The 27,555-nt window shown below is 32.1% G+C and overlaps 1 protein-coding gene across 1 annotated transcript; it reads right to left on the reverse strand.

The window, feature by feature from the left end:
• On the reverse strand, nt 1-27,351 carry LOC117172688 (gamma-aminobutyric acid receptor subunit beta-like). The gene is made up of 8 exons (XM_033360827.1): nt 27,267-27,351; nt 14,451-14,518; nt 8,774-8,919; nt 6,875-7,032; nt 5,680-5,964; nt 3,606-3,836; nt 3,230-3,486; nt 1-168 (listed from the first exon to the last, which is right to left on the reverse strand). The coding sequence occupies exons 1-8, from the start codon at nt 27,349-27,351 to the stop codon at nt 16-18; spliced, it is 1,383 nt and encodes a 460-aa protein (XP_033216718.1). The 3' UTR covers nt 1-15.
• Between the last annotated feature and the right edge of the window lie 204 nt (nt 27,352-27,555).

The following is a 27,555-nucleotide window of genomic DNA, read 5'->3' on the forward strand; positions in this document are numbered from 1 at the left end:
TAATAAATTGTTCGCTCACAGAACGTAAAATATCCAATATCCGGCATTAAATAGTAAAAAGCTTACGGGGAAAATAATTCTCGAGTATTTGTCGATTATGTTAACGTCCTTGATTTTAGGCATTGATGCTCGCAGTACAGATGCACCTCTACGAATTGCATGCAAAACCTAAAAATAAAGAGAATTAAGAAATTATTTTCTTTTTCAAATATATTTTCAAGGTAACTAGTGATTCTTAAATTCGAAATTCCGTGTCTTTTCGAGGCTTTCTAGTTCAGAATTTTTTTAAAAAGATGAAATTATGGAAAATCATGTGAGAGGAAGTAAGGGAATTTAGAGAAAATGTTGGGTAATAAAGAACAGGTAGTAAGAGGAAATCAGGTAAGGGGAAATAGGGTAAGTAAGTAGATATGAAGTATTGGACAGGGGTGACGGAAGAGGAAGAGCAGCTAAGGTAGGGAGAGTATGGATTTAAGGGGAACTGAGAGGAAGGGAAGTAGAACAAATCAGAGACGAGGGAATGAATAAAAAAGATGGAATAAGGAAGTAACGGTAGAATAGTAAATGAGGGGTAATCAGGGGAAATATTGGGTAAAGAAGTAGGGCAAGTAAGGGATAGTAAGGGTAATGATGAGTTGGGAGTGAGAGAAAATCAGGGGTGGAAAAGTAGAAGAATTGAGGGTTAGGAAAATGAAATGAAATTATGGTTAGGGGAGAAGGGGGAAATTTGAGATAAGGAAGGAATAGAAGGGGAGAAAATGATGTCAGGGGAAGATAAAAAGTGAGAAGAAATATTGGAAAGTAGGAATAAAAAATCTAGGGAAAACGCGGAGAAGGGGAGTAGGGAAAATAAGGAGTGAGGAAGCAGGGAAAGTAAGGTGAAATGGGGGCGGGGGAGGAAATGTGTGATGAGAAAGTAATGGAAGAGGAGGAAATAAGGACAACGGAACTAGGGAAGGGAGAATGAATAAAAGAAAATTAGGGATAGAAAACTGCAGAAAAACGTAGCAAAGAAAAATAGGGGAAGTTAGGTAAGTGAGAGGCAATCAGGGATGTGAAAGGAGGGGAAGTCAGGGTTAGCGAATTGAGATTAACTCATGGTTACGGGAGTGTGAGGAAATGTGAAATAAGGAATTAATGAAAGGAGACGAGATGAGGGCAGGGGAAGTAGAAAAGTGAGAAGAAATGATGGAAAATGAGGGGTAGAAAATTAATGGAGAACGCGGAGAAGGGATTTAGGAGAAATAAGGGGTGGGGTAGTAGGAGAGGCGAGTTGAAAGAAGCGTTTTGCGAGTGAGAGTAAATTTAAGATGAGGAAGTAATGGAAGGGGGAAAATGAGGGCAGAAAAAGTAGAAAAGTAAAAGGTAATGATGAAAAATGAGGGGTAGGAAATAAAGAAAAACGCGGAGAAGGGAGTTAGAGAAAATAAGGGTTCAACAAGTAAAGGAAGTAAGAGAAACGAGGTAGGGAGAGGAAATGTGGGATGTCGAAGTAATGGAGGAGGAGGAAATGAGAACAGAAGGGCATGGAAACTAGGAAATTAAGAATTAATGGGGGAAAATTAGGGATGCAACACTGAGGGGAAACGCGGTATTTAAAAAAAGGGAAGTTGGGGACGTAAGGGTAATCAGGGGTGCAAAAAATAAGAGAAGTGAGGGTTAGAAAAGTGAGATGAAATTATGGTTACGGGAGTGAGAGAAAATATGGGATGAGGAATTAATGGAAGTGGAGGAGTTGAGAACAGCGGAAGTAGAAAAGTGAGAAGAAATAATGGAAAATGAGGGGTAGGAGATTAATGGATAACGCAGTAAAGGGTGGGGAAGCAGCCGAAGCGAGGTCGAAAAAGAGTTTTGGGAGTAAGAGGAAATGTAGGATGAGAAAGTAATGGAAAAGGGGAAATGAGGGTAGCGAAAGTAGAAAAGTGAAAGATAATGATGTAAAATGAGGGGCGGGAAGTTAAGGGAAACGCGAAGAAAGGAATTAAAGAAAATAATGAATGCGGAATTAGGGGTTAATGAACAAATACGGAGAAGGAGATAAGGTGAAGTTGCGGAAGTGAAGTGAAATCAGGGGTGTGAGATAAAATGAAGGTTAGGGAAGTGAAGGGAAATGTGGGATGGGAAAGTAATGGAAGGGGAGAAAATGATGCGAGAGGAAGTATAAAAGTGAGAAAAAATATTGGAAATAAGGAATAGGAAATTTCGGGGAAACGCAGAGAAGGGAAGTAGTTGATATAAGGGGTGAGGAAGTAGGCAAAGTGAAGGAAAATAAGGAGTGGGAAGGGAGAGGAAATTTTGGATGAAAAAGTAATGAAAGGAAAGGAACTGAGGACAGGGAAAGTAAAAAAGTAAGATGAAATGAGGAAATGGTACGGTTAGTGAACTGGGGAAACGCGGGAGGGAAAGTGTGGAGAAATCAGAAGTGTGAAAGTAGTGGGAGTGAAGGTTGGTGAAGTGAGGTAAAATAATAGTTAGGAGAGGGAAATGAAATGTCGACGGAGAAGTATGAAATGGGGAGGAAATTAGGGCAGGGGAATAAGAAAATTTAATAAAAATGAGAGGAAATTAGGGTTGGGAAAGTAATGGAAAATTAAAGGATAGGAAGTAGGAGATGCGAGGAAAAATGCAGGTGAGAGGAAATGTGGTATGGGGAAGTAAGGAAAGTAAAGCGTTACGTGGGAAAGTGAGGATAGGGTTAAGTAAATCAGGAAGAAGTTGGGAAGAATAGCTTTGAAATGCTTGTAAAAACTTTGGAAATTCTTTAAAATCTTTGCGAAATCATCGAAATTCTTGAACCCCTTTTAAATCCTTAAATCTTTCAAATTTGGTGAAATATGTGTAAAATCTTTTGAAATCATTAGAAATTAGTTGAAGTATTTTAAATCTCCTTGAAATCTTTTTAAATCTTCTTAAAACCTTTAAAATCTTATGAATTCCTTAAAATCTTCTAAAATATTAAAAATCTTCTACAAATCTTCTGAAACTTTTTTAACAGTTTAATATTTTAGTGAAATATGTTGAAAGATTCGACATCTTTGTAAAATGTTTATTATCTATTGAAATATTTTGAAATATTTTAGAATCATTGAGAAATCTTTGCAAAATCTTCTGACATCTTAAAAATATTTCTTTAATTTTAATGAAATTTTTGAAATCTGATTCATGCGATTACGTAAAATTTTTGTCACAAAATCGCTAGAAACCCCGATTTTCGATTAAAAAGGGGTACCTTCGGTTTATGCTGTCTAGGTCCCCTGTACCTAAGACCGCTATTTCTTGCATGTGTATTATAACCAGGTGCCCTCGAAATTCGAAAACTCGGTGGGAATTTTGCCGGATCGTGATCCCGTGCAGGTCCAGGAGTTCCGACAGCATTTACCAGTCCTGACCTGCTTCTAATGCTCGGAAGAGGGGACATTCTGAGATCATGGAGTTCTATGATGTCCACATCGGTGTTACCCGGAAAAGGTGAACCCGCTTTACTCTCTAAAACAAAAAGAAAGTAGTAAATACATTGTGAGTATTTGTGGAACTACTGGCAGGCATTCTTCAAAGGAACTGGAAAAGAGTAAAGAGTAACTAATTGGGGAATTAGCAATACGTACCAGTCTTAGAAGAAGTAGGTTTCTTCTCATCGTTGTCTTTCTTTTTAATTTTCTTTTTGGCTCTCGCACCCCAATATGTGTAATTGACCGCCGCATATTCGAGCAATGCGGCAAAAACGAAGACAAAGCACATCACCAGATAGATGTCTATAGCCTTCACGTAGCTGATTCGAGGCAAGGAACTTCTCACTCCAGTGGAAATTGTTGTCATCGTTAGGACAGTCGTGATACCTGGACATTAATTATTCCCAAAAATCGGTCCGAAAAAGGCCTCATACCCTCTCCGACTCCACTTATTTATTTCCCTGTCCCCTCTTCACACTACACATTACCCTCCCACCTCACGTACTCCTTTCTTTCTCTTTCATTCTGTCGTCTCGCCTCCACTTCTCTTCACTATTTCCAATTATTTGCCCCTCCTGTTCCTCTTCAATTTCCAACGCTCCTTTTTTCGCACCCCTTTCCTACTCATAACTCTTATTTTAATAGCTAACCCCTCCAGTCACTAGTTACAACTCCCTTATTCAAAAGCAATCAAAGAAGAGGTATGTCTCTCACCAATTCTGAGCTCCTTCACCCTATCATCTCCACTCACCGGTCCTCCACTGACAACCATCTGCCTTTCCTCTCTCCCTTCCTCATCCAATCCTCCTCTCTTTGCACCTCTAACCCGTTACCAACCCTTTTTTACTAAGAGCTCCACCGCTCACCAGCTAACACGCCCATTTTCTTTGGACATGCATTTTAGTCAGGCCCGTGGCCAAGCTCCTTATTATTAACGTATATATTTTACACTTGAAGCAATTCTTCAACTCGTAATCTTATGATAGATCTGGATATAATTTATTCCCAAAAATAAGTCCAAAAAGAGGACCTTCTCTCACCTTCTGACACTCCACTCCACGATATCATTTTCCTACACTCTCTATCTACCACCCGTTACACTTCCACCTAACTATTTCACTTTCCCCTTCTCTTGTCTACAATTTATACCATTTACACCCCTCTTCCAATCGTCTACTACTCCACTTTCTTCTCTTTCAACCCTTCCATATTCTATAATCTTCTTTAATAGAAACCTCTCTGCTCACCAGTTACCACGCTCATTTTCTTGGAAAGCACTCTTCATGCAAGCTCTTTGCATTGACATAATTGCGTTTGATATTCATGCAGCAAATGCCGCACCCGCAGCTTCATGATTTGTCTAATATCTTCCCACTCCCCACAAACCTTTCTTGACCCTTCTCTCGCCTCCTTCCACTCCTCTCCACCATATTCTTTTCTTATCCCCTCTTTTTACTACCCAGTTCACTGCTACATAACATACCCATTCCCTTTTTATCTATTCTAACGAACTTCTTTATATATGTGCCCTTCACTCTCCACTATCCTATACTTCTTTCGTCTCTTTCTACCACAATTTTCACTGCCACATAACATACCTATTCCCTTCTTATTTATTTTAACGAACTTCTTCTACTGTTTCTCTTATCTAATCCTCTACTTTTCGCACCTTTCCACATTCTCCACTCTTCTTTATAAATAAACACTTCGCTCACTAGTTATCAAGCCCATTTTCTTTTGACTTAACCATTAGTCAGGCCATTATACTTAGAGCAAGTTCGACACTCGCAGATTCATGAATAATCTGAACATTAATTATTCACAAAAATCAGTCTAAGAAGAGGTCTTTTTCTCAACCCTTCCACTTCCATCTATTTTTTATCACTCTGCCACCATCGCCTGTTGTCCTCAACCAATACCCTGTCAATTAATCTTCCCTTCTTACCCATTTTACTCCACTCCTGCATATATGTGTCATTTTTTTCACGACTATCCTCTTTCTCTTCGCCCTCTTTCTAACATTCCTACTATCCGGACCCCTCTGCTCGTTTCGCAATCATCTGTTTCTTGTCTTACCGTTCCGCTTACAATCCTTCTTTTTGCACCTCTTTCCCATTCCCGATCCTTCTTTTACAAGCAATTCCCCTCCCGCAGCCAATTACCAGCCCAATTTTCTTTGGACACGCCCATTAGCGAGACCCCTTATTATTTGGATAGTAATATATTATACCTAGAGCAACTCTCGCACTCGTGGCTTCATGATTGATCCAGAAGCTGACCCAGCTAAGCATGACGATCAAAATGCTGGGTAAGTAGGTTTGAAAGACAAAGTAACCGATATTCCTTTTTAGCTTGAAACTTAACGAGAGCCTCTGGTAAACTCCGGTAGCTAGTTTTTCCATGCGATCGTTGGTTTCGTAACCAATTATCGTAAACTGGGGTAATTCCGCCTCATCGACGCCTCTTACTGGCGTCTCTTTCCAATACATCACCACATCCGAAACTGTATAGCCATCTGAAAATTTTTTGCACATCACAATTTAGTATTTATAATATATTTCTATGAATTATAAGTAAATCATGAAAAATACTTATATGGTGCAAGGAAATAGAGAGCAAGGGTAGAGTGTCCTAGGGTAGTGATGGAGTGGAAGTAAGGGTGGTGAAATAAGGGAGCAGTGAGGCAGAGGAGGAAAAACGGAAGGAAGGGAAATAGGGTACGGTGATTAGGAAAGGGAGAGCAGTCTACTGGAAAAGATATGGAGTGTAGATTGGATAAATATGGGAGGTAAATTAAGGGTGGAGAGGACAGTTGGAAAAGTAAGTTGAGGGGAGTAAGAGAGGTGAAGGAAATGTAAAGTAATTTAAAGTAAGAAAATAAGGGACGAGAGAGCCACTAGGGAAAGAAAAATAGATGCAGGGGAGAGAAAGTATGGGTTGAAGAAGGAAAAGGGAAAGCAAAAGAGGGAAGAAAAGTAGCTTTGTAGAAGTTAAGGAATTTAAATTAAGGGCAGGGGAAATAGGGAACTTTGGTTGAAGGAGGGAAATATTTGAGCGAAATGGGAAGAAGAGGGAGAAATGGTGAAGTAGGGAACGGGAGCAGGATGAGGAAAAGGGAAATTAGGAGAGGGAAGCACGGGTAAGAAACTAGGGGAGAGGAAGTAGGGAAGTAAGAGATGGTAGGGAAATGGGCAGTAGAGGAGGGAGAGTAATAAACTAGGGAAGGAGTGTACTGGGAAAGTGGCGGATGGTAAATAAGAGAGGGATAATAAGGTAGGGGTGAGGATGCAGGAGAGGGAAAAGGAAATTAGGGGATATGAAGAGTGGAACGTAAAGGTTGGGAAGAAGAATTAGAGGGTGAAAGTAGGGTTGGGGAAGGATCTTCTATCACTGACTATTTAAATGAGCTGAATAAAAAATCTTACAGCTTTCAATCTCGACAGTGCAGTTTTGGGAGTCTAGTGGATAGTAGTGAAGGTCCATCATACACGCCAATGTCGTAGTAAATCTCATGCCATAAGTCACTGAACCACCTCCTGATAGCCTGACGAGCTTGTTGCGCTCAGTCACATCGTGAAGAAAGCTGAAAGATCGAGCTTCGATACATGATGATGACAAAACGAGTGTGGGAACAGGGGAGAAAAAGAAAAAGGGGGAAAGAGCTAATCTCTTCATTGACGGAAGAGAAAATGGGGTCAGGGAGTAGAGAGAACCCTGGATTTAAAGGCGAAGCTGCCACGAATAGCTTTTAACCCATATTCGTACACATTCACGTGAAATATCGATTAATCCCTTTATACTTTATATACATAAATAATCCGTTAATTTTAATGAATTACTTGTAATCATTAAATGGTGCTTCTTCCTTTAAGCCTTGAGTGTCTGACATCAATCTTGATATATTAAAGAGAAAAAAATTTGTAAAAATTTCTCTTGTCAATAATAACAATATCATCTACATTATGGACGTCCTCATTTGGTCCTCATTGTCAAAATTTCTTTTGGATATTCATCTCCTACTCGCGATTATGATGCGTATGTCCAAACATAGAACATCCTCTAAATTTGAGTCAAATTGGATAATATTTACCGATAGCCTCAGACACTTGAAGTTTTCTATAAGATTAGCGTAAGAGAAATGGTGCGCAATTCATCCGTTTTTATTTAAACCAATCGTTCACATACATATGTCGACAATCTGTATGTAATGTGTCCTATATACCATCCTTTAATTAAAATTGGCTTCGCCCCAGCTTGGCAAAGATTTAGAATATTACATTGAAAACTGCAGAAATTAAAAAAAAAATTTTTGCTGCTATCTAGGATTTTTTCAAAACTTTGAACGTTAACGATCTTCAGGTACTTTGTAAGGTCACAATTCTTTTTGTAGCAAAACTTAAAAATATTAAATTAAAAACTGTAAGAAGGAGTTAGTTTTTAATTATTTAATTAGTCGTTGTTTTTTATTGTTTCAAAATTTTTTAACTCTATGAACATCGCGTGATTTTTAAAGTTAGACTTCTTTTTATAGAATACTATAAAAATATTTAATTAAAAACTAAAATGAGCTACGTTTAGAACTATTAAATTGCCGCCCTCTTTGATTTTTTCAAAATTGGTAACTCTTGAGATAACTGGATGATTTCTAAAGTCAAGTCTCTTTTCATAGCAAAGTTTTAAAATATTCAATTTAAAACTGTAGAAAGAAGATAGTTTAAAAAGACAAACTTCATTTTATAGCAGAGCTTGAAAATATTAATTTAAAAACTGTAAAAAGCAGCTAGTGTGGAAATATTCAATTGGCCGTCATCTTGGATTTTTTCAAAATTTCGAGATGACTCGATGATTTTTAAACTCAAAATACTTTTTCTAGCAAAGCTTGAAAATATTTAATCAAAAACTGCAAAAAGAAGCTTGTATGGAAATATTTAATTGGCCCTAACATTGGATTTAAAATATTGGTCAAATGTTGCTAAAATTTTTTTTCAATATTGGTCATGTTTAAAATATTATTCAAATTGATTTTTAAACATTTCATTGAAAACCGCAAAAATGAAATATTTTTAATTACCGCCATCTTAGATCTTCTTAATATTTATTATTTTAGGCATCATTTAACGATTTTTAATGTCAAAATGAAAAACTCAAAATGCCTGGCGTGATGGTTAATCATCAACAGATTTGTCTAAACTTTTGAAGACATTCTATTTTCTAAGAAATTGCACCAGACTCGCGTATGGGAGCAAACGATTTCTAAAACAAAAGTAAACAAGGACCATCCTAAAATTAGTTCTTAGAATTAGGCTGAGTTAAGATTTTTTTACCTATTCTTGTCATTTGCAAAAAAAGTATCCGGCACCCAGATTTTTTCCGCAAAGTCCCCACTTAGTGTTAAGACCTCACCCTCGTGAGAAAAGCCCAGCCTCTCGTCTTTCCAATACTGATTTAAGTACATGGTTATTGTGTAATCCTGAAAAAAATCATTACGTTGGCTTTTATGTTTTGTTTCCTTTTACATCAGCCTGTAGGTTCAGACTGAGTTACAGCATAAAAATGGGAGGGGGGAGGCTAACTTAAGAAAGGGAAAAGCAAAGTAATTTCCAAATTAAAATGGTAAGTTCATTACTCAAAATATTTAAATTCAGAGTTTACGTCTTATGCCAGACGGGTGCGTATAAAATTCTAATTCTGGCATGGCACCATGGTGATCTGCTTTTCTTGGTCTCGTGGAATGTACTTTCATGAACTTCGCTTCGGCGGCGACGCACCACTCGCGACGCAAGCGAGTGGGAGTTAACTAACGAGGATTGTTTGGTCGATCTCGCTGGGAGGGGGCTTCGCGCGATTGGTTCGCGCTCGCCACATAAACGTTTAGAAGTGTGGAACGAACATCGAAAGCGCGCTTGCGCGGTGGGTTGCAAGGAAGACTTCTAGGAGAAGCACGTCTCGGAAAGCATTAAATGGCATTAAAAAGTTAATGCAGTAATCAGCATTGACTCTGTTGAGAATTATTTCTGCATAAGCTTTTCAATGACTAAGCAGCATTCAATGGCATTACATGACATTGGAGAAATTAATATTTTATTTTACTGAAAGCATTGAACGGCAAAAGAAGATTAGCAGGAACCTGTATTTGATCATTCAAAGGTTCGCTTATCGGTTCAGGTACCATTGCAGAAACATGTACTGTTTCCTTCGCCAAATTTCTGTCAAGAAAATGTCAAGTTTACCTGTTCTTTCCGAGAAGGAAGGTGAATAAATCATGGAGCATCATAAATACGGTCTGAAAAGTAAGACGGCAAACAAAGAGTATTACCAAGAACTTCTCAAGAGATTACGTGACACAGTAAGAAGGAAATAGCCTGATTTTTGGAAACGTGGCGACAAAGCATAATCGTCACAGCTTATTCAGCAATTTCTGGTGAAGCACAGCCTTGCACAACTTCGGCAGTCGCCATAAAGTCCTTATCGGGCTCCCTGTAATTTCTGGCTGTTTCCCAAGTAAAGTATCCTCTAAGAGGAAAATGATTTCTAGAAGTGGATGAAAAGATACAGAATGCAACGAAACAGTTTTTAGCTGTTTTGAAAATTGCGATAAATATTTACTGAGAATGGTTATATTTTCGCAATAAGAAGATATTTGGAACGTGCTCGGGATATCTGAGAAAAGAAAATTTATCAGGGAAGGCATGTCGAGAATGAATCACTGCAGCTCTATCTCGCCGGATGTTCATATTCTTGGAGGTAAAGGCATTTTCTCATTCTTAGGTTTGGTGACGGAAAGTTGAAAGGCTTCGGGTGTCGATAGATTACTTCGTGTTATTACAGCTTCAGGGCGTTGAAGAAATTTATGAGATTTTGGGTAGTTTTGGGTTGCTGCAAAAAATAGTTATTCCAGGACCCATACATTAGCCTAACAGAAAAGTAGCGTAGCCGAAAAATCTTTCAAAATAGGATAGACCAGGTGAATTTGCAACAAAATAATCAAAATTTTAACTAATAAGTGTCTAATTTTTCAAGTCAAGAAGACTAATTTTGATGAAGAATGTTGAATTGCAAAAAAAAGTTCATTTTGAACCAAAAAATATGACTTTTCTACCATAAGAAATAATTTTCAATACAAATGGACGAATTTTGTAACACAAAAGTAAAAATTTTGACCAAAAAAGATGGCTTTATTAAGATAGTTTAATTTTTCAAAAACAGTTTAATTATTAATAAAAAAGGCAAACTTTTTGAGAAGACAGTTATAAATGATAAATTCTGTACCAAAAGAGAAATTTTAAATCAGTAGAATTAAACAAAGAAAAACAAATTTTTAACTAAAATACTGAAATTTTCGACCAAATAAAGGAACTTGTTATTAAGAAAGATAAATTTGGAACTAAATACTTGAATTTTCAATTTAAAAAGAAATTTTTTTACAGCAAAAATAGAATCGTCGTATAGTGAGTTAACAAATGCATTTCTAACCAGATGAGTTCAGCCAGAAAAGACGAGTTTTTAATCAACTTGTTGAATTTTCAACCAAAAAGATGAATTCTTTATAAATTATTAATAAATAATTGATTTTTTAATTATAGCTAATAGATTTATATCTAAAAATTAAATTAAAAAAAATTTCAGATGAGAAGATTAATTTTCAATAAAAAAAGAAAAGAATTTTCAACAAAAAAGTTAAATCTTTAGACAAAAATATGAATTTTCTACCATGAAAATTAATGTTCTGTAAAAAATACATTTTTCAACAGAATACCTTAATTTAATAATTTTAAACAAAAGTTTTGATTTTCAAATTCAAACATATTAATTAAGTACAAAACATTTGAATTTTTAACCCGAAAATATGATTTTTCAGCCAAAAAGTTAATTTATCAAAAAATATTTAAATTTTTATATAAACAGTTTAATTTTCACTAAAATAGTAATTTGAAACCAAGTAGTTAAATTTTCTGCCCAATTGTTGAATTTTCGAAATAAATTGACGAAATTGTTACCGAGAATATTAATGTTCTACCAAAAAATACGTTTTGTTAAACAAAGTACAGTAATTTAACAATTTTCAACAAAAGTGTAGAATTTCAAAGTAAAATAGTACTAAAACTTTGAACCAAATTGTTAAGTTTAAACCAATTAGTTAAATATTATACCAAATTGTTGAATTTTCATGCCAAAATGACGATTTTTCTATCCAAAAGTTGAATTTTTAATACGCAAATAGAATTTTTCAACTACAAAGTTCATTTTTCAATAAATATTTAAATTTTCATAAAAAAGTTTAACTTTTAACCAATGTATAAATTTTAAAGCAAATAGGTCAATTTAACAAAGTACTTTATCTTTAAATCACACAGTATATTTTGTAAACAAAAAAAGATAAATTCTCAACGAAACATCCATTTGAATCCTTAACCAAACCAGATGAATTCACAGCCAAACAGTTGCATTTTTAACCAATCAGGATAAATTCTCACACCAAGAATTTTCATTTTCTACCAAAAAGAGGAATTTTCAACAACATACATCAATTTTCAACCAAATAGTTTAATTTTAATCGAGATTAGGTCAAATATCAATTAAAAATATATATTTTAACAAGAAATTGAATGGCTGCATTTTTAGTTTTAGATTGCCGGTCAGGTGCTCTTACCACTAATGCCAAACAGCAAGGTTTTCTGTATCAGATTTCAAAAATCTGTAAAATATTTCTTAAATTCAGAATTTTTCGTTCCTTCTAAAAATTTTAATAATTAAATTTTATCTGTGAAAAAATGTCTCTCCCCTTTATTTCGCTGGGAATCGAAGCACGGCAAAATTTTCAGTATATCAATCATAAGATTTAAGGAATCGATAGTTTAGATTTCTACTTTTACGTAATATGATTAGTATTTTCATCTGATCGGTTATTACTATCACCGATGATAATACATTTTTTTTCAATCTTATTACTGATATACAGAAAATCTTGCTGTTTGGCATATCTGTGGAAAAAAATTATTTTAATCTCTACAGTGGCTTAGTGGTAAGAGCACCCGACCGTCAATCGCTAGACATTGGGTTCGATTCCGAGCGGAGCGAAGATGAGTTTTATTTTTTCACAGGTACAATTTATATGTTTTATAATCGGTGGCTTTATAATTTGAAAAATGTAATTATTGTTCTTAAGTTTTGTAAAATGGTTTAAAACATATAAAAGAACGTTTATCTAGCACATGCTGGTTTTTATTTTGTTCAAATAATACAATTTCATTTTTTTTCAAATTGAAATGTAACTAAGAACTGGTCTTGAGAGCCCTAAATAGAATAGAATTAATAAGATTGCACATTTCCCAATTTGAAAATTTCAATTAAATATATTAATTTTTCAAATTATAACGGCGTCGAATATAATAACATGAAATAATTGGTCAGAGATGAATCTTCTACAACAACAAAAAGGAATTTTCAACAAAGTAAACAAAATAGTTGAAGTTTCAACTAAAAGGGTGACTTAAAAAAACTAGCTAACGAAAAAACTAGAAAATATGGAAAAACTAAAAGTTTGTTGAAGACAGGGAGAAAAAGAAGCATTCTTAAGGCTTTTCAAATGCATCAGTTTCGCTTGATCCACTATGTGTCTACAATGATACATTTTTGGAACTAATTTTTTTACCACATAATCTACAGGCAATTATACCATTTTAGACAAAGAGCTTTTTCCGGAAAATGATTTTTTTCGCAATAGAAAATGTTTACTTGCGCCTAAAACCGGCAGCCCTCTGACTATTTTGTACGCTAGGCTACCGGTTTCAGGTGCAAAAAAAACAATATTCTATTATAAAAAAAATGAAGAAAATTTTCCGGAAAAAGCTCTTTGTTTGAAACGGTATAATTATCTTTAGATTATGTGGTAAAACATTACGTCCAACAATTGATTTTTATAGACGTGTAACGGATTCAACGAAGGCGACTCGTTTGAAGCACCTTAAGGGGGAATAAAGTAAAGTATTTTAAGGGGTAACACCACTCTAAAATTTTCAAAAAACGATTTTTTTCTTTGGTATCTAAATCTAAAATTAAAAGTAAAAAATTTTGAAGGATTTAGGCGGTCGTAAAACTTTAAACGCATTTTTCTCGAAACAACTTTTTTCAGATTGGGGTCGATTTGAAATTTTGACATTAGCTCCACAATTACATTCTCTATGGAACTACGTAGCCGTTTTTAGATTTAATGTCAACTTTTATTTTTTATTCGATTAAAAAAAACTCTATGTAGTTCTATAGCCAATAGTATATAGATTATAAAATTTTTTGGTTTTAGTTCCAGATCTTATACCATACGAAAAAACCATCCTCCCATAAACGTATTTAAAAAAACAATTTTTAAGGCGGCCTCTGTCTCAGCTATTTGATATCAAAAATTAAAATTAATTTTTTTCTATACTTTAATATGTGTTTAAAAAAAACTTCAAATAGAAATTCTATTACTTTTTTCATACTCCCAAAATAAATTGTCAAAGTTAGGCTTTGTTACTGGTGTTACCCCTTGAGTCTGAAATATGAAAGTTATTTTTAAACTTATTATTTTAATCACTTTATCATTAGAAAACGTACTAAATATTATTTAAGTTCATAACATTAGTTCCACTGAACCCTCCCCCCTTCACCTGTTACCAACAGTATATTTTGGCGCAACCCACTATGTCCCTAAAATTGGAAAAGTAGTTTATGGCCTGCAAGTATACAAAACTCTCGATTTAGTAAAATTCTCGGGGATAACCTCCAAATAATCTTAATACTAAATCGAGGAAATTGAAACATAAACAGTGCGAGTCGTCTGAACCGTTTGCAATTGGAATACATAATATTGCGCAACCTTCGCATGTAAGTACCCGCGTACTGCGCTGAGAAACTGCGTGAGCCAGAAGTGCTGGGAATTAATAAACCAGGAGTTACTAAAATGCTGCACTGGTTTAAACATAGTCTGCTGTGGACAAAAAATCTTCAATTTAAGTTACTTACCATGTTTACTTCCGAGATAGCATCAAAACTGGCAATTGTGAGATCCATGCCAACCAATAAAGGATCTCCTGCAAATATAAGAATAAAGTTTTCATGGATTATAATAATTATTATTAGCAATAGAACATTTTGAAAGTTAAAATAGCTAATGTAATGCAATGTAATTTTACAATACATAATGTAGTACTTCGTGTATAATGTATTGTAAGAAAGTATTCCGGATTGGAGTGATTCAAAGATGCATTGGAAATTTTTTTTCTCGAATTGTTATGCATAGAGCGTAGGAATTTTCACGAAACCACTCAAAAATCCATTTTTTCATTTTGAAAAAAAATTCTATTTAGAAGTCGCACTAGTCCCATTAAGCTTAACACGTATTTCTCATAAGAAAAAAAAACATTTGCGAACTTTATTCAGAATTGTCAATATTAGTTGAAACAAGTTGAAATTCAATATTTCTCTTTACAATTAGCCATAGAATACAAATAAAATATATTTTTTTAATATCGCCGCAGTTTTTTTTAATTTTTCTAATTGTCCAATTTTCAACTAGATTGAGATAATACTCGATTATGATAAGAAAAATAATAGTTTAAACAATTTTTTATTATTGCTAATAATATTTATTCAGAATAATGCTAGCAAATTGCAGTTTTCAAAAATGTTCCACTTTTCGTGTAATTTTCCATTACAACAAGGTAAATAATTAACTAAAGTTAATAAAATTAAATGTTTCAATAATATATTATTATTTTTAATTATTTTAACTTTGAATAATATTAGAAAGTTGCAGTTTTGTCATAAATATTTAATTTTTTGTCCAATTTTCACTTATAGTTTCACGATAATTATCAAATTTTAGCAAACATAATTGTTTATACAAATTATTTTTGCGAAGAACTATTTTCTTGTAAAGTAATGCTAGAATGTTTTTTTTTCAGAAAAACATCTCTATTTAAAATGCGATTCTCTTTAATGTTTATTTATTAATTGTTTATAACTAATAAGCAGAATCAAAGTCGACCATTTTATTAAAAAATGGAATTTTTTAAAAATTATCTAAGACAAGATAGTTGAATAAAATATTGATCATATTAAATATAAATTTCCCTTGAAGTAGCTACTGAAAGCCTCTTTGTTTAAATTAATGTTTACATTTATTATTTGTTCCTAACTTGCATTATTATGAACTCACTAAGTATAAAGATGGAAAAAAATTTAGGAAAAATCGCAACTTTCTAACAATTACCTTAGGAAATGTAATTATTTACAATAATAAAGAGCTTAAACAATTATGTTTATGAACTTGCATTGATTATCAATTTACTAATTAAGTAAAAAGTTGAGAAAAAATGAAAAATTTCAGAAAAAACCCGCAACTATCTGACATTAATATAGATAAAGGTAGTTATAAACAATAATAATTTTTTTAAATAATTATTTTGGTGAATTCAATTTATCATTAACACACTCCAGTAAAAAATAGACTAATAGTTAAAATTTTCAGTAAAAACTGCCACTTTCTTCTAACTTAACCAAGAGAATATTATTAACAATAATAATAATAATAATATTAATAATAAATTGTCTAAACCATTTTTTTAAAACTTGAAGTATCCCTAAATTCTAAGTGAAAAGTGAACAAGAAGTTTAAAATTTCAAAAAAAAATCTAAACATTCTAGCATTATTAAAACAGAATATTATTAACAATAATAATAATTCGTTTGAAAAAAATGTTTAGCAACATCAAACAACTATGACTTTAATCTAACTGAAAATCGGAAAAAAATCGAATAGTTTAATTTTCGACAAAAAAAATTCATTTTAAATTGAAACAGATGAATTTTCATTCAAATACATAAATTTTCAACCAAAATGTTTAACTCCCCACTAAAAAAATTAGTTTTTAATCAAAAATGCAATAATTACATTTTCAGATTAAAAAATTAATTTTTAACAAATTGTATGAATTATCTACAAAATAGATAAACTATCAACTTATAAAGAATTTTGCAATCAATAAATGAAATGGTTAAATTTTCAGAAAAAAAACTTAATTTTCTAAAAAGAAAACAAATTTCGAACAAAATAATTGAATTATCAAACACATGGTTGAATTTTTAATCCCAAAAGTTGAATTTGCAACAATAAAAAGTTGATTTTTAGTCAAAAGAGATGAATTTTCACCCCTGAAAGATGACTTTTCTACTATAAAATAAAATTTTTTATTCCAAAATGATGAGCCATAAGTGGTATAGTTAAATATTCAGTTGAAAAAAATACTTAAAAAAAAAAGAATTATCAACTACTTCAATCCAAAGAAAAAGATGAACTTTCAACAAAATAGTTTTATCCTAAGCCAAAATTATCCGTTTTCAAGAAAATTCCTAAATGAATTTTCTGCAAAATATTCAAATTTTGTTTAACCAAAAAATACGAATTTTTAACAAAATACATGAATTTTCTACCAAATAGTTAAATTTTCAACTTTTAAAGGATACATTTCCAATCAAAAATAGAATATTTAACTTTTCTTATATAAAAATTAATTTTCTACAAAATAAAAAAACGAATTGTAAACTCAATAGTTAAATTTTAAAATAAAGTGTTGAATTTTCAACAAATTAGTTGAATTTTCGAAAAAAAGGATAAGTTTCCAACCAAAATTGCAATAGTTAAATTTTAGGTTAAAAAATTACTTTACAAAAAAAAAACAATTATGAACCATTTGAGTTCAAACAAAAAATAACGAGTTTTTAACAAAATCAGTTAATCACCAACCAAATAAATGGATTTTGAAACAAATATTTTAATTTTCTAGCTATAAAAAATAAATTATAAGCCGAAAATGGAATCTTTAAATATTAACATAAAAAATTAATTTTTATCAAAAAAAAAATCAACTAATTTTTAGAAGAAAAAAAAACAATTTTCATCCTGTTGAAATAAACGCTGCTGTGTAGCGGCGCATGCGCACAATTATCAAGTTTACAATACCCGTATTGTATTGTCAAAGAATTACATTACAAATACTGTGATTTTACTTCACATTTCATATTTTTAAAGTGTTGATGGTAAAATCAAAAAATTGTTTAACAGTATTAATCTACAGTGTGTGTCGAGATAAAGGTTTTATAATTGTCATTGTTCATTACAAGTGTCCAATTAAAATTGAGGTAACGAGATCGATAAAACTCGCGTTAGTTCCACTCATCGAACCACTCAATTAAAACCGCTAATGATCGTGTCGCGATGAATGACGCGGAAAATTCTCTTAAACCTTCCTATGTCCTATATCAGCAGAGTGACCACACGTGATTAAGTAATTTACATAGGTATACCTATATTTACGAGTATCGATGTGAAAGGAGGACAAATAACCTAATTTCTGATTTAGCGACTGGAATTTCATCAAAGAATGTGGTTCCATTACACATAAAAAAATTAGTCAAAGTAGGCGTCATGTGACTACAAAAAAATGTTTCGTAGCCTAATAAGGGCATGTGACATTTATCCAATTCCTACCTTACCGACATTCGTTCTCGATAATACTAATTCTATACGAAATGAGATGTCGAGCAGAAAATTTGGTAAAATTAATAATAAAAACTAAGGAGCGTTTACGTGCTAATAAACTTTCACAGCAGCAAAAAAAATTTCTAACCTTATTTTGTAATTGTAAACATTTTTTAGTAAATAAACCTTCCTTCGTTCCTTTTTTTCATTTGCCGAATCGGATAAGTGTCAAATACCCTTAAGGGCATGTGATACTTAGAAAATTGTCGATTTTACCAGTTTTAGGTTCCCCTGGCTTTTTTCCTAGAATAATAAATATTTTGTCTTAAAAATTTCGGAAATGATAGCAAATATGCTAACGGACGTCCCCACACACTTTTTTTGCAGGTTTATTTGTAAGTTGAAAGTTTTGGGCCAAAAATATTGTGTTGTTTGGAAGTGACGCTTGGGAGAATTGTAACATACATCACCTTGCAATATACACACACGTTTTTAGCAAAATCAAACTTTTTTTATTTAAACCACAAAAAAGTGTGCAGGACGTCCGTTAGCATGTTCGCTATCACTTCCCAAATTTGGAAGACAAAATATTTATTATTCTAGAAAAAAACCGGGGAAACCTAGAACTTGTCATCTCGATAATTTTCTAAGTATCACATCCCCTTAAGGGCATGTGACACAGCTAAATACCTATATTACCGACCTCACTTTTTCCGTTCACTGAATGTTTTTTTGTACCTAAGAACTTTTTTTGTAAATAAAATATCGAGCTGAAACTTTGGGAAATGTATTAGAGTACAATAAAGTACGTTTAGGTACTGCATTTTTGTAGGAACTTCACTGAAAATTATTTCATCTTTTTTCTGAACCTCAACATTTTTTGAACGTTCGAACTTTTTTTATACATAAAATATCGGTGTCAAACTTTGAGAAAGAACTTTGAGAAAACTACGTTTAAGTACAAAGCTTAATTATAATAGATGTAAAAAATATATTTCAACAATCAATTCCAACGGCATCAGCCGGTAACGTTGTATACGAAAATACGAACTCTCTAGAGCCTCGTCTAGTGGCCGCCAGGTTTCGTATTTTCGTGTACAACGTTACCAGCTGATGCCGTTGGAATTGATTGTTGAAATATATTTTTTTACATCTATTATTATTAAGCTTTGTACTTAAACGTAGTTTTCTTTCGGCTCTTGCATTTCTCAAAGTTTGAGACCGATAATTTATGTATAAAAAAAGTTCGAACGTTCACAAAATGTTGAGGTTCAGGAAAAAGAAGAAATAATTTTCAGTGAAGTTCCTACCGAAATGCAGTACCTAAACGTACTTTATTGTACTCTAATAAATCTTCCGAAGTTTCAGCTCGATATTTTATTCACAAAAAAAGTTCTTACGTTTAAAAAAACATTCAGTGAACCGAAAAAGTGAGGTCGGTAATATAGGTATTTAGCTGTGTCACATGCCCTTAAGGCATTAATTGAGATGACGGATGCAACAACCCGACAAACGCTCAAATCGGCGTAGAAGTATTGGCCAGCCGGGAAAACCCAACCATAAAAAAAGTGGGCGAAACAGAAAACAAAATACACATTCTTATTCATCTTGGTGCAGCCGATAAATTTTTCTGATAAAACTTTTTCATTGGATAATTATGAATTAAGATAAACAATAAAAACTTAGAAAATTTTCCGATCAAAAATCGATGTTCTGTAAAACACAACTCGCGATTATTCGGCCGTTTGTTGATAAAAGTGCTTGAAATTTGTATGATGTATTCTCAATATATAATCGATGACTTTAAATGACGCGCTTTGTTTAAAAAGATAATATGTTTGTTTTTGTTTAATAACAAATTGATTGCGAACGAAAACCACGTTTTGCCAACTTCGATCAGTGAGACGGTCATCGAAAAAGTGTTAGTTGAAGTAACTTATCACGAGAAAGTTGTACACTAGACTTTGGAAAAGTTTTCCTGAAATTTCGAAGGAGATCGGCCAAAAATTGTCGAAATGGCAGCGAGTTGAAGTCAACACACGCCGCTGCTGGCTAGCTGCTTAGGAACAAAGGCCGATAAGCGGAGCACTGCAGCAGCAGCGTGTATTGACTTCAACTCGCTACTATTTCCACAATTTTCGACCGACTTTCTTCAAATTTTCAGAAATTTTTTTTCAAAATCTAGTGAACAACTTTCTTGCGATAAGATACTGCAACTAACATTTTTTCGATGACCGTCCACTGGTCGAAGTTAGCAAAACGTGGGTTTCGTTCGGAATCAATTTGTTATTAAAAAAAAAACATATTAGCTTTTCAATCAAATTGCGTTATTTAAAGAAATAGTAATAGAATACAGCATACAAATTTCAAGCACTTCTGTCAACAAACGGCCTAATAATCGCGAGTTGAGTTTTACAAAACATCGATTTTTGATCGGAAAATTTTCAAAATTTTTATTGCTTATCTTTAGTAATAATTATCCAATAAAAAAGTTTCATAAAAAAAATTTGTCGGCCGCACCAAGATGAATACGAATGTATATTTTGTTTTACGTTTCGAAATTTTTTTTATCGATAGACTTTCCCGACTGGACAATACTTCTGCGCGGTTTCGACAGCTTGTCGAGTTGTTGCATCAGTCCTCTCAATTAAGTCCTTCAAATCTCACCTTCGCCCTATCACTTACTCCTTTCTCGCCTTTCCTCATCTATCTTATTCTATCCTATCCGAGGGGGAAATAACCCTGGAATTCCGCTGAACCGCTAGGTTATTCGAACTAAAAATCTGTGTAATTCAGTGTAATCCCGCTAATCCATTTGCAACTTGTGATCTACTTGTAATCTGAGGTAATCCACTGGCAAATCTAAGTAAACAACTTTTATTCAGCGTAATCCAATTTTAAACCAGGAAATTAAATTTCTATCCAGTTCTAACTTGGATCAATCATGAGTAATCCACTCGTAATTCGATATATCCGGTTTAATTCACCTAATTCATTTAATTCCCACCTGATCTAGCTTAATCCACATAATCTACATAATTACAAATCATTTTAGTAATCTAATAATCCAGCATCATCGCAGGTCATTCGTTTGTAATCCGACCTGATTCACTTGTAATCCGCTATAATCCACTTATCAACTGGAGTAAACAACTTGTACTCCGCATATCCACTTTTAATCCAGATAATTCAATTGTAATCCAGTTCTATCTTGAATTAATCAAGAGTAATCCACTTTTAATGCAATAAGTCCTGTTTGATCCACCTAATTCAGTTTAATGCCAAAAATCCAGATAATTCAAAGGAATTCTGGTAAGCAAAGTAATCAAGTGTAATCGAAGATACTTGTAATCTGGCATAATCCACTTGCAATCTAGGAAATTCAATTTTACTCCAGTTCTATTTCGAACTAATTAAGAGAAATCCACTATTAATACAATAAGTCCAGTTTTATCCATATAATCCAGTTTAATCCACATAATCCACGTTAATCCACATAATCCAGATTATTTCGAAGTAATTTTAGTAATAAAGGTAATTCAGTGTAATCGGAGGGACTCAGTTGTAATCTGGCGTGATTCACTTGTAACCTAGAGTAAACAACTTGTAATCCGCCTTATCCACTTGCAATCCAGAAAATTCAATTTCAACCCAATTCTTACTCGAATTAATCAATGGTTATCCACATGTTAGTCAATAAGTATAGTTTAATCCACATACTCCAGTTTAATCCACCTAATCCAGTTTAATCTACTTAATCCAGTTTAATCCACATAATCTACCTAATTCAATCATTTTAGTGTTGAGAATTCCTCTTGTTGGTAGAGAAGTTATGCTATTCATTAATAAATCACGTTTTTGTTTAAAAAAATAATTTTTTGGTACAAAATTGATTTATTTTGATAACAATTTTTTTTGTTAGAAATGCTTTGATAAAAATTAATTTTTTCGTTGATGATTCACCGTTTTAGTTGAAAAATTTCTTATTCATAATTTAAAATGTTCAAAATTATTTTTTTTCGGTTGAAAAATTTATTTTCTTAATGAAACATTTACAAATTCCCTGTTTAGTTGAAAATTTATCTTTTTCTTTTAAGATTCATCGGTTTAGAACAAAATTTAACTATTTCGTTCAAAATGTATTGTATGCTTTAAAACTTTTTTTAAATAAATATTTAACTATTCTAGTTTAAGTTTTTCATTTATCTATTTTTTATGGAAATTCACGTGTTCTTTTTAGAATTCCTCTTGTTGGTAGAGAAAATATCTAATTCATTGAAAAATCACATCTTTGGTTAAAAAATCATTTTTGTTTTCTATTTTCTATTTCTATTTGATTTAAAAACCCATTTGATTGTTTGAAGGTTCATAATTTTAGTTAAGAAAGTTTAACTATTTAATTTTTTGTGTAAATAATATTTTTTTGATAGAAGTTTAATCTTCTTTGTTAAAAATTGATATACTTGGTTAAAAATCGAACTATTTCTTTAAAATTCTATTTCACGTGCTTGAAAATTAATTTTTTTGTATTAAAAATTTATCTTTTCCATTTTTGTACAAAAATTCATTTCTTTGGTTGAATATTCCTTTTTTTTTGAAAATTGATTTTCGTAAAGGAAAATTGATAATTTTTTATAGAAAATTAATCTTTTGTACTTTTTTTATTGTGATTTGATAATAATAAAGATAAAAAGACGAAAAAAAATTTAAAAAAGAGAAGAGAGGAGATTTGGTTGGTTGCCTTCTCATTTCTATTGCCTCTTTTTTATTTTTGTCCAATTTTTTATTTTTTCATCTGATTTCAAATTTCAATAGGAACATTTTATGGTGGTTGTCGAAATTTGGTCATTGGATTCTTGGTTTTATTTTCTAGAATTCTGCATATTAATTTGATTATTGGACGTTAAGTAAGATTTTAATCTTGATGTAAATCTCATTTGATTTTCTTTAATATTAATCTTTTGCGTTGAATACTCAACTGTTTGGTTAGAAATACATTTATTTGGTTAAAAATTAATTGTTTACATTAAAAAAAGTAAACAGTATATTTTTACTTGGTAACTTATATTTTTTTAGTTGATAATTCGTTTATTAGGTTGAAAATTCGGGGTTTCTGGCTTAATTTAACTGTTTTTGATTCAAAATTAAAATAAATGTTAGTGGAAATATCAGCAATTACACTTTTTGTTGAGAATTCATTTTTATTTATTTTTTATGGAAGGATCATCACTTTGGTTGACAATTTGTCGATGACCCGTTATTGAATTTTGTCTGACTAAATAAATTCAGAAATAAACTTTTTTTTCATTAACATTATTTATCTCCTAGGTGAAAAGCTTTTGTTATACCTGAAAGAAAAATTTAGAAATGTCTGGAACATAAAAAATTAGACAAGGAAGATCAGGGAATTTTGAAATTGGAATTTTCTAACATGCCTGTATACTGGAAGCTAAAAGGGTAAAGTTGGCTAGGGAACGGGGTAAAGTCTGCTAGGGTACGGGATAAAATCGACTAGTGTAGGGGCAGAGTCGACTAGGATAGGGGCAAAGTCGGCCTGGGTGGCGGCAAAATCGGCTACAGTAGGGGCATAGTCGACTAGGGTACGTGTTAAAAACGGCTAGGGTACAGTTTAAAGTCGAATATGCTATGGGGAAAATTCCGTTAGGTTATGGAGTAAAGTTGACTGAAGTAGGCGTTAAGTCGGTTCGGGTACGGGATATGGTTGACTATGTTAGGGGTAAAGTCGGACAGCATTCGGAATAATATCAGCTGGGGTAGGGGTCAAGTCGGCCAGGATATGGGATAAATTCAGCTAGGATATGGGGTAAAGTCGTTCGGAGTACGGGATAAAGTCGACTTGTGTAGGAGCAGATTCGACTAGGGTAGGGGCAAAGTCGGCTAGGGTACGGGGTAAATTCCTCTAGGGTGTAGGGTAAAGTCTGACAGGATACGGGTAAAATTCTTGTAGGGCATGGAGTAAAATCGACTATGATATGCGTAAATTCGGCTTGGGTATGGGATAAGGTCGACTATGATAGGGGTAAAGTCCGTTACGGTACGGAATAATATCAGCTAGTGTATGGATAAAGTCGGTTAGGTACGGGATATAGTCGACTATGGAAGGGTCAAGGGCGGTTAGGATACAATGTAAAGTCGGCTAGGGTACGTGTTAAAATCGGCTTGTGTACGGGGTAAATTCGGCCGGGGTATAGGCTAAAGTCGGCGATGTACGAAAAAAATTCCGCTTAGTTATGGGGGTACAGTCGGTTAGGGTAGGGGTGAAGTCGTTTACAGTAAGAGTAAAGTCGGGTTGATTGCGGTTAAGGTAGCCTGTAGTAGATGTAATGTAGGTTAGGGTACGAAGTAAATTCGTCTAGTGTATGGGGTAAAGTTGGCCAGGATACGGGGTAAAATCGTCGTTAAATTCCATTTGAGGATGCAATTTTGAAATTATGGATGTTTCTATAAAAAAATAATGAAAAAGCTTGACGTGTGACTTTATAATTGAATAACTTGTTCACACTGATTTATGGAAATCTGATCTCAATTTGCGTAAAATTTCTAGCCCCTGTTTAATAAAATTGATACGAGAAACAACAAGAAAAAAGAGAATGAGAAACGCCGTGTGAACCTAACACCATATCTAAATTGCTTGTTAAAAATAATGATCATATGATATCAAGATTCGGAAATTGAAATTTTTTGATAAATTTAGCTTGTCATTCAGGTAAAAATTAAACGATTTTTTAAAGAGGATAGGATTGAAGCCGTTTCCTGTTCAGTAACAGGAACTATCAAAATTTTAATTTTTTTCATTACTTTCAAAATAAAGTGCACCCCTCACCAAAAAATATCTTTCTAGTGATTTAGGGAGTTTTAGGTTTTTTAAAGAAAATTTTAATAAAAAGTTTTAATTTAATTTATATTATTACATGGTTTTTTAAATATATCTACTTGTTTCTGCTTATTTTAATAGATTCCGGTGATTTTCAGAGATTCCAATGGATTTTAAGGTATTTTAACTAATTTGTACGAACTTTGCGGAATAAATTAAATTTTATTTTCAAGGATATTTAAGGATTTCAACAATTTCAAGCCACATGAAGAAAGTTTAGAAAATTGAAAAGGTTTTCAAATATTTTAAGTTATTTAAAAATATTTTAAAGAATTTCAAAAGATTAATAAATTAGGAAATTTAAAGATTTCTAGGGATATGAACTGTCTTTTTTAGAAAACGTTAATGAGTAAGTTTAATTTAATTTATATTGAATGAATTTTTAATAATTTCTGCTTATTTCTACTTATTTTAATAGAATTTGCCACTGACTTAAAAGGATTTCAAGGTATTTCAACTAATTTCTAGAAAACTTTAGAAAATGAAATAAATTTTATTTTAACGGATCTTAACGGATTTTAACGACTTCAAGATACATGAAGAAATTACAACAATTCTAAAGAATTTAAAATTATTTCAAAAGAATCCAAAGAATTTCAAGAAATTAAAAAAATTGAAGAGATGAAAGATTTCCAGGGATTTAAACTATCTTTTTTTCAAAAAATTTCAATGATTAAGACATTTTAAAAGATTCCAAAGAATTTTAAGAGTTTAAAAAAATTGAAGGGACTAAAAATAATAATGCAGATTTTAACTATTTTTTCCTGTAAACTTTGATAAATAAGTTTATCCATACAATTCCCTTAAATGAAATTCAATTTTTTATTTAAAAAAAATTAAGTACAAATCATTTGAAATCCATTCAATTGACACATGACACATGTTAATTGGATCTGAATTAATAATTTTTTTACCGCAAAGCCGCAGAAGTTCCTATCAAACGTAGAGAGAATTTTTAGAGATTCAGAAATGAAAGAAATAACTCGCAATATTTGTACAAAAATTTAATATAGACTAACTTTGTGCGCCAAAAAAACCTGGTGAGTAAAAACGAACCTAGCCAGAAACAATTTTTTTTCAAATCAGAGCATTTCATTGGTCAGGGTTTCAGAAAAAAATATTTTATATACTCTTAATAATTTGTCATCTTTCCTGCATAAAAATTCAAAGATGTGGTTGAAAATTCTACAATTTTGTTAAAAAATCGTCCATTTTTGTTTAAACTTTAATTGTTTTGTTGAAAACTCAACATTTCATAGAAAATTTACTTCTCGTTCAAAGCGCAGATTTTGGAGTTGAAACGTCAAACTAAAATATTTTTTGGATGAAAATTGAAATCTTTTTGAGATAATTTAACAGATTTAGAAATTAACCTGTTTGGTTGAAAATTATTCTTCTTTACTTGAAGATTCAACTATTTTGTTTGAAAATTTTGGTTCAACCACTTTGTTTGTTGAAAACTGGTCTTTTTTAATTGAAAAATTTACTGCTTGGTTAAAAGTTCAACTAACTTATAAACATTTTTTTTTTCAATGAAGATTTGTATTTTGATTTGAAAATTATTTCTTCCTGAAAATTCATGTTTTCCAGTTGGCTATTTAATTTTATTCAGAAAATTCGTCTTGTGGCTCGAAAGCTCAACAATTTGAGTGAAATTTTTTGTTTTATGACAAAAAAATCTTGATTTTTTGAAAATTCGTCTATTTGGTTTTGAAATTCATTATTTTTGGACGAAACTTCATCTTTTTTATTTGAAATATCAACTATTACACTTTTTTGTTGAAACTTTATCTTCTATGGTAGAAAAGTTTTTGTTTTTTGTTGACGATAAACGAATTAAATTTTTTATTTGTATCTGAAATATTGTTTTGATCCGTTCATAAAAAATCCTATGTTCAAAATGTTACAAGATTAAAATCTTGGTATTTGAATCTCTTAAATACAAAAAATTTACATTAGTTTCAAGTCTTACATCTTATTATTTCTTGAAACCATAAATTCCGAACAGTAAGAGAGGGGGGGGGGGGGGGGAGGATAGAAATATTTTATTTGGTAAGTAAACAAATGGAAAAGACTGGGGAATTAAATGCACTTTAATTTTTTCAAACAATTATTGATATAGTATTATTTATTTTAATTTAACTGTATTTAATATTTTCGATCAATTATTATCAGTTTCTGTTATTATTGATTTTTAAGAAATAAAAGGGCTTTAGATAATTGTTTTTAATTCCCAGAAAAATTGCAAATAATTTGCACAATTCTATAAATACGATTCTTAAAGGTTCATTAATTTTTTGCTAAAAAAAAATAATTTTCTTTTTTGAAATCGTGATTTTAAGTAATTATGCCCTTTCTGAGAAAAATGTTTAGCATTGAAGTATTAAGTAAATTATAAACTTACCACCAAAATTAGGCCTTAATCGGATATCATAACCGTCCAATATTCTTGAAATGGTTTGTGTCACATTTTGTAGTCGATCCGACATTCCGGTGGAGCTACCTTGCAAAAAACTATAAAAATACACATAGATTAAAATTTATCTTTCATAATAATTTCTACAGTAATAATACTGCAATGCAAAAAAAAATAAAACCTTTAACTACATTAAAATACGTGCCATTTGTTTGAAATACTGCAATGTTAATTATTATTTAAATACTGTAAGCCTGTATCTTTCAATTTCGTGATG

This window comes from Belonocnema kinseyi, chromosome 5 (genome assembly GCF_010883055.1).
Source record: "Belonocnema kinseyi isolate 2016_QV_RU_SX_M_011 chromosome 5, B_treatae_v1, whole genome shotgun sequence".
In the NCBI taxonomy this organism is placed as follows: domain Eukaryota; kingdom Metazoa; phylum Arthropoda; class Insecta; order Hymenoptera; family Cynipidae; genus Belonocnema; species Belonocnema kinseyi.

What these genes read in the sequence shown, in the direction of transcription:
- LOC117172688 (XM_033360827.1), bottom strand. Translation starts at nt 27,351, where the DNA reads ATGTCGGATCGACTACAAAATGTGACACAAACCATTTCAAGAATATTG. An exon ending in ATTAAGGCCTAATTTTGGTG is followed by an intron (nt 14,519 to 27,266) that starts GTAAGTTTATAA and finishes TTATATTTGCAG; the next exon opens with GAGATCCTTTATTGGTTGGC. An exon ending in GAGTGCGAGAGTTGCTCTAG is followed by an intron (nt 3,837 to 5,679) that starts GTATAATATATT and finishes ATTAATGTCCAG; the next exon opens with GTATCACGACTGTCCTAACG.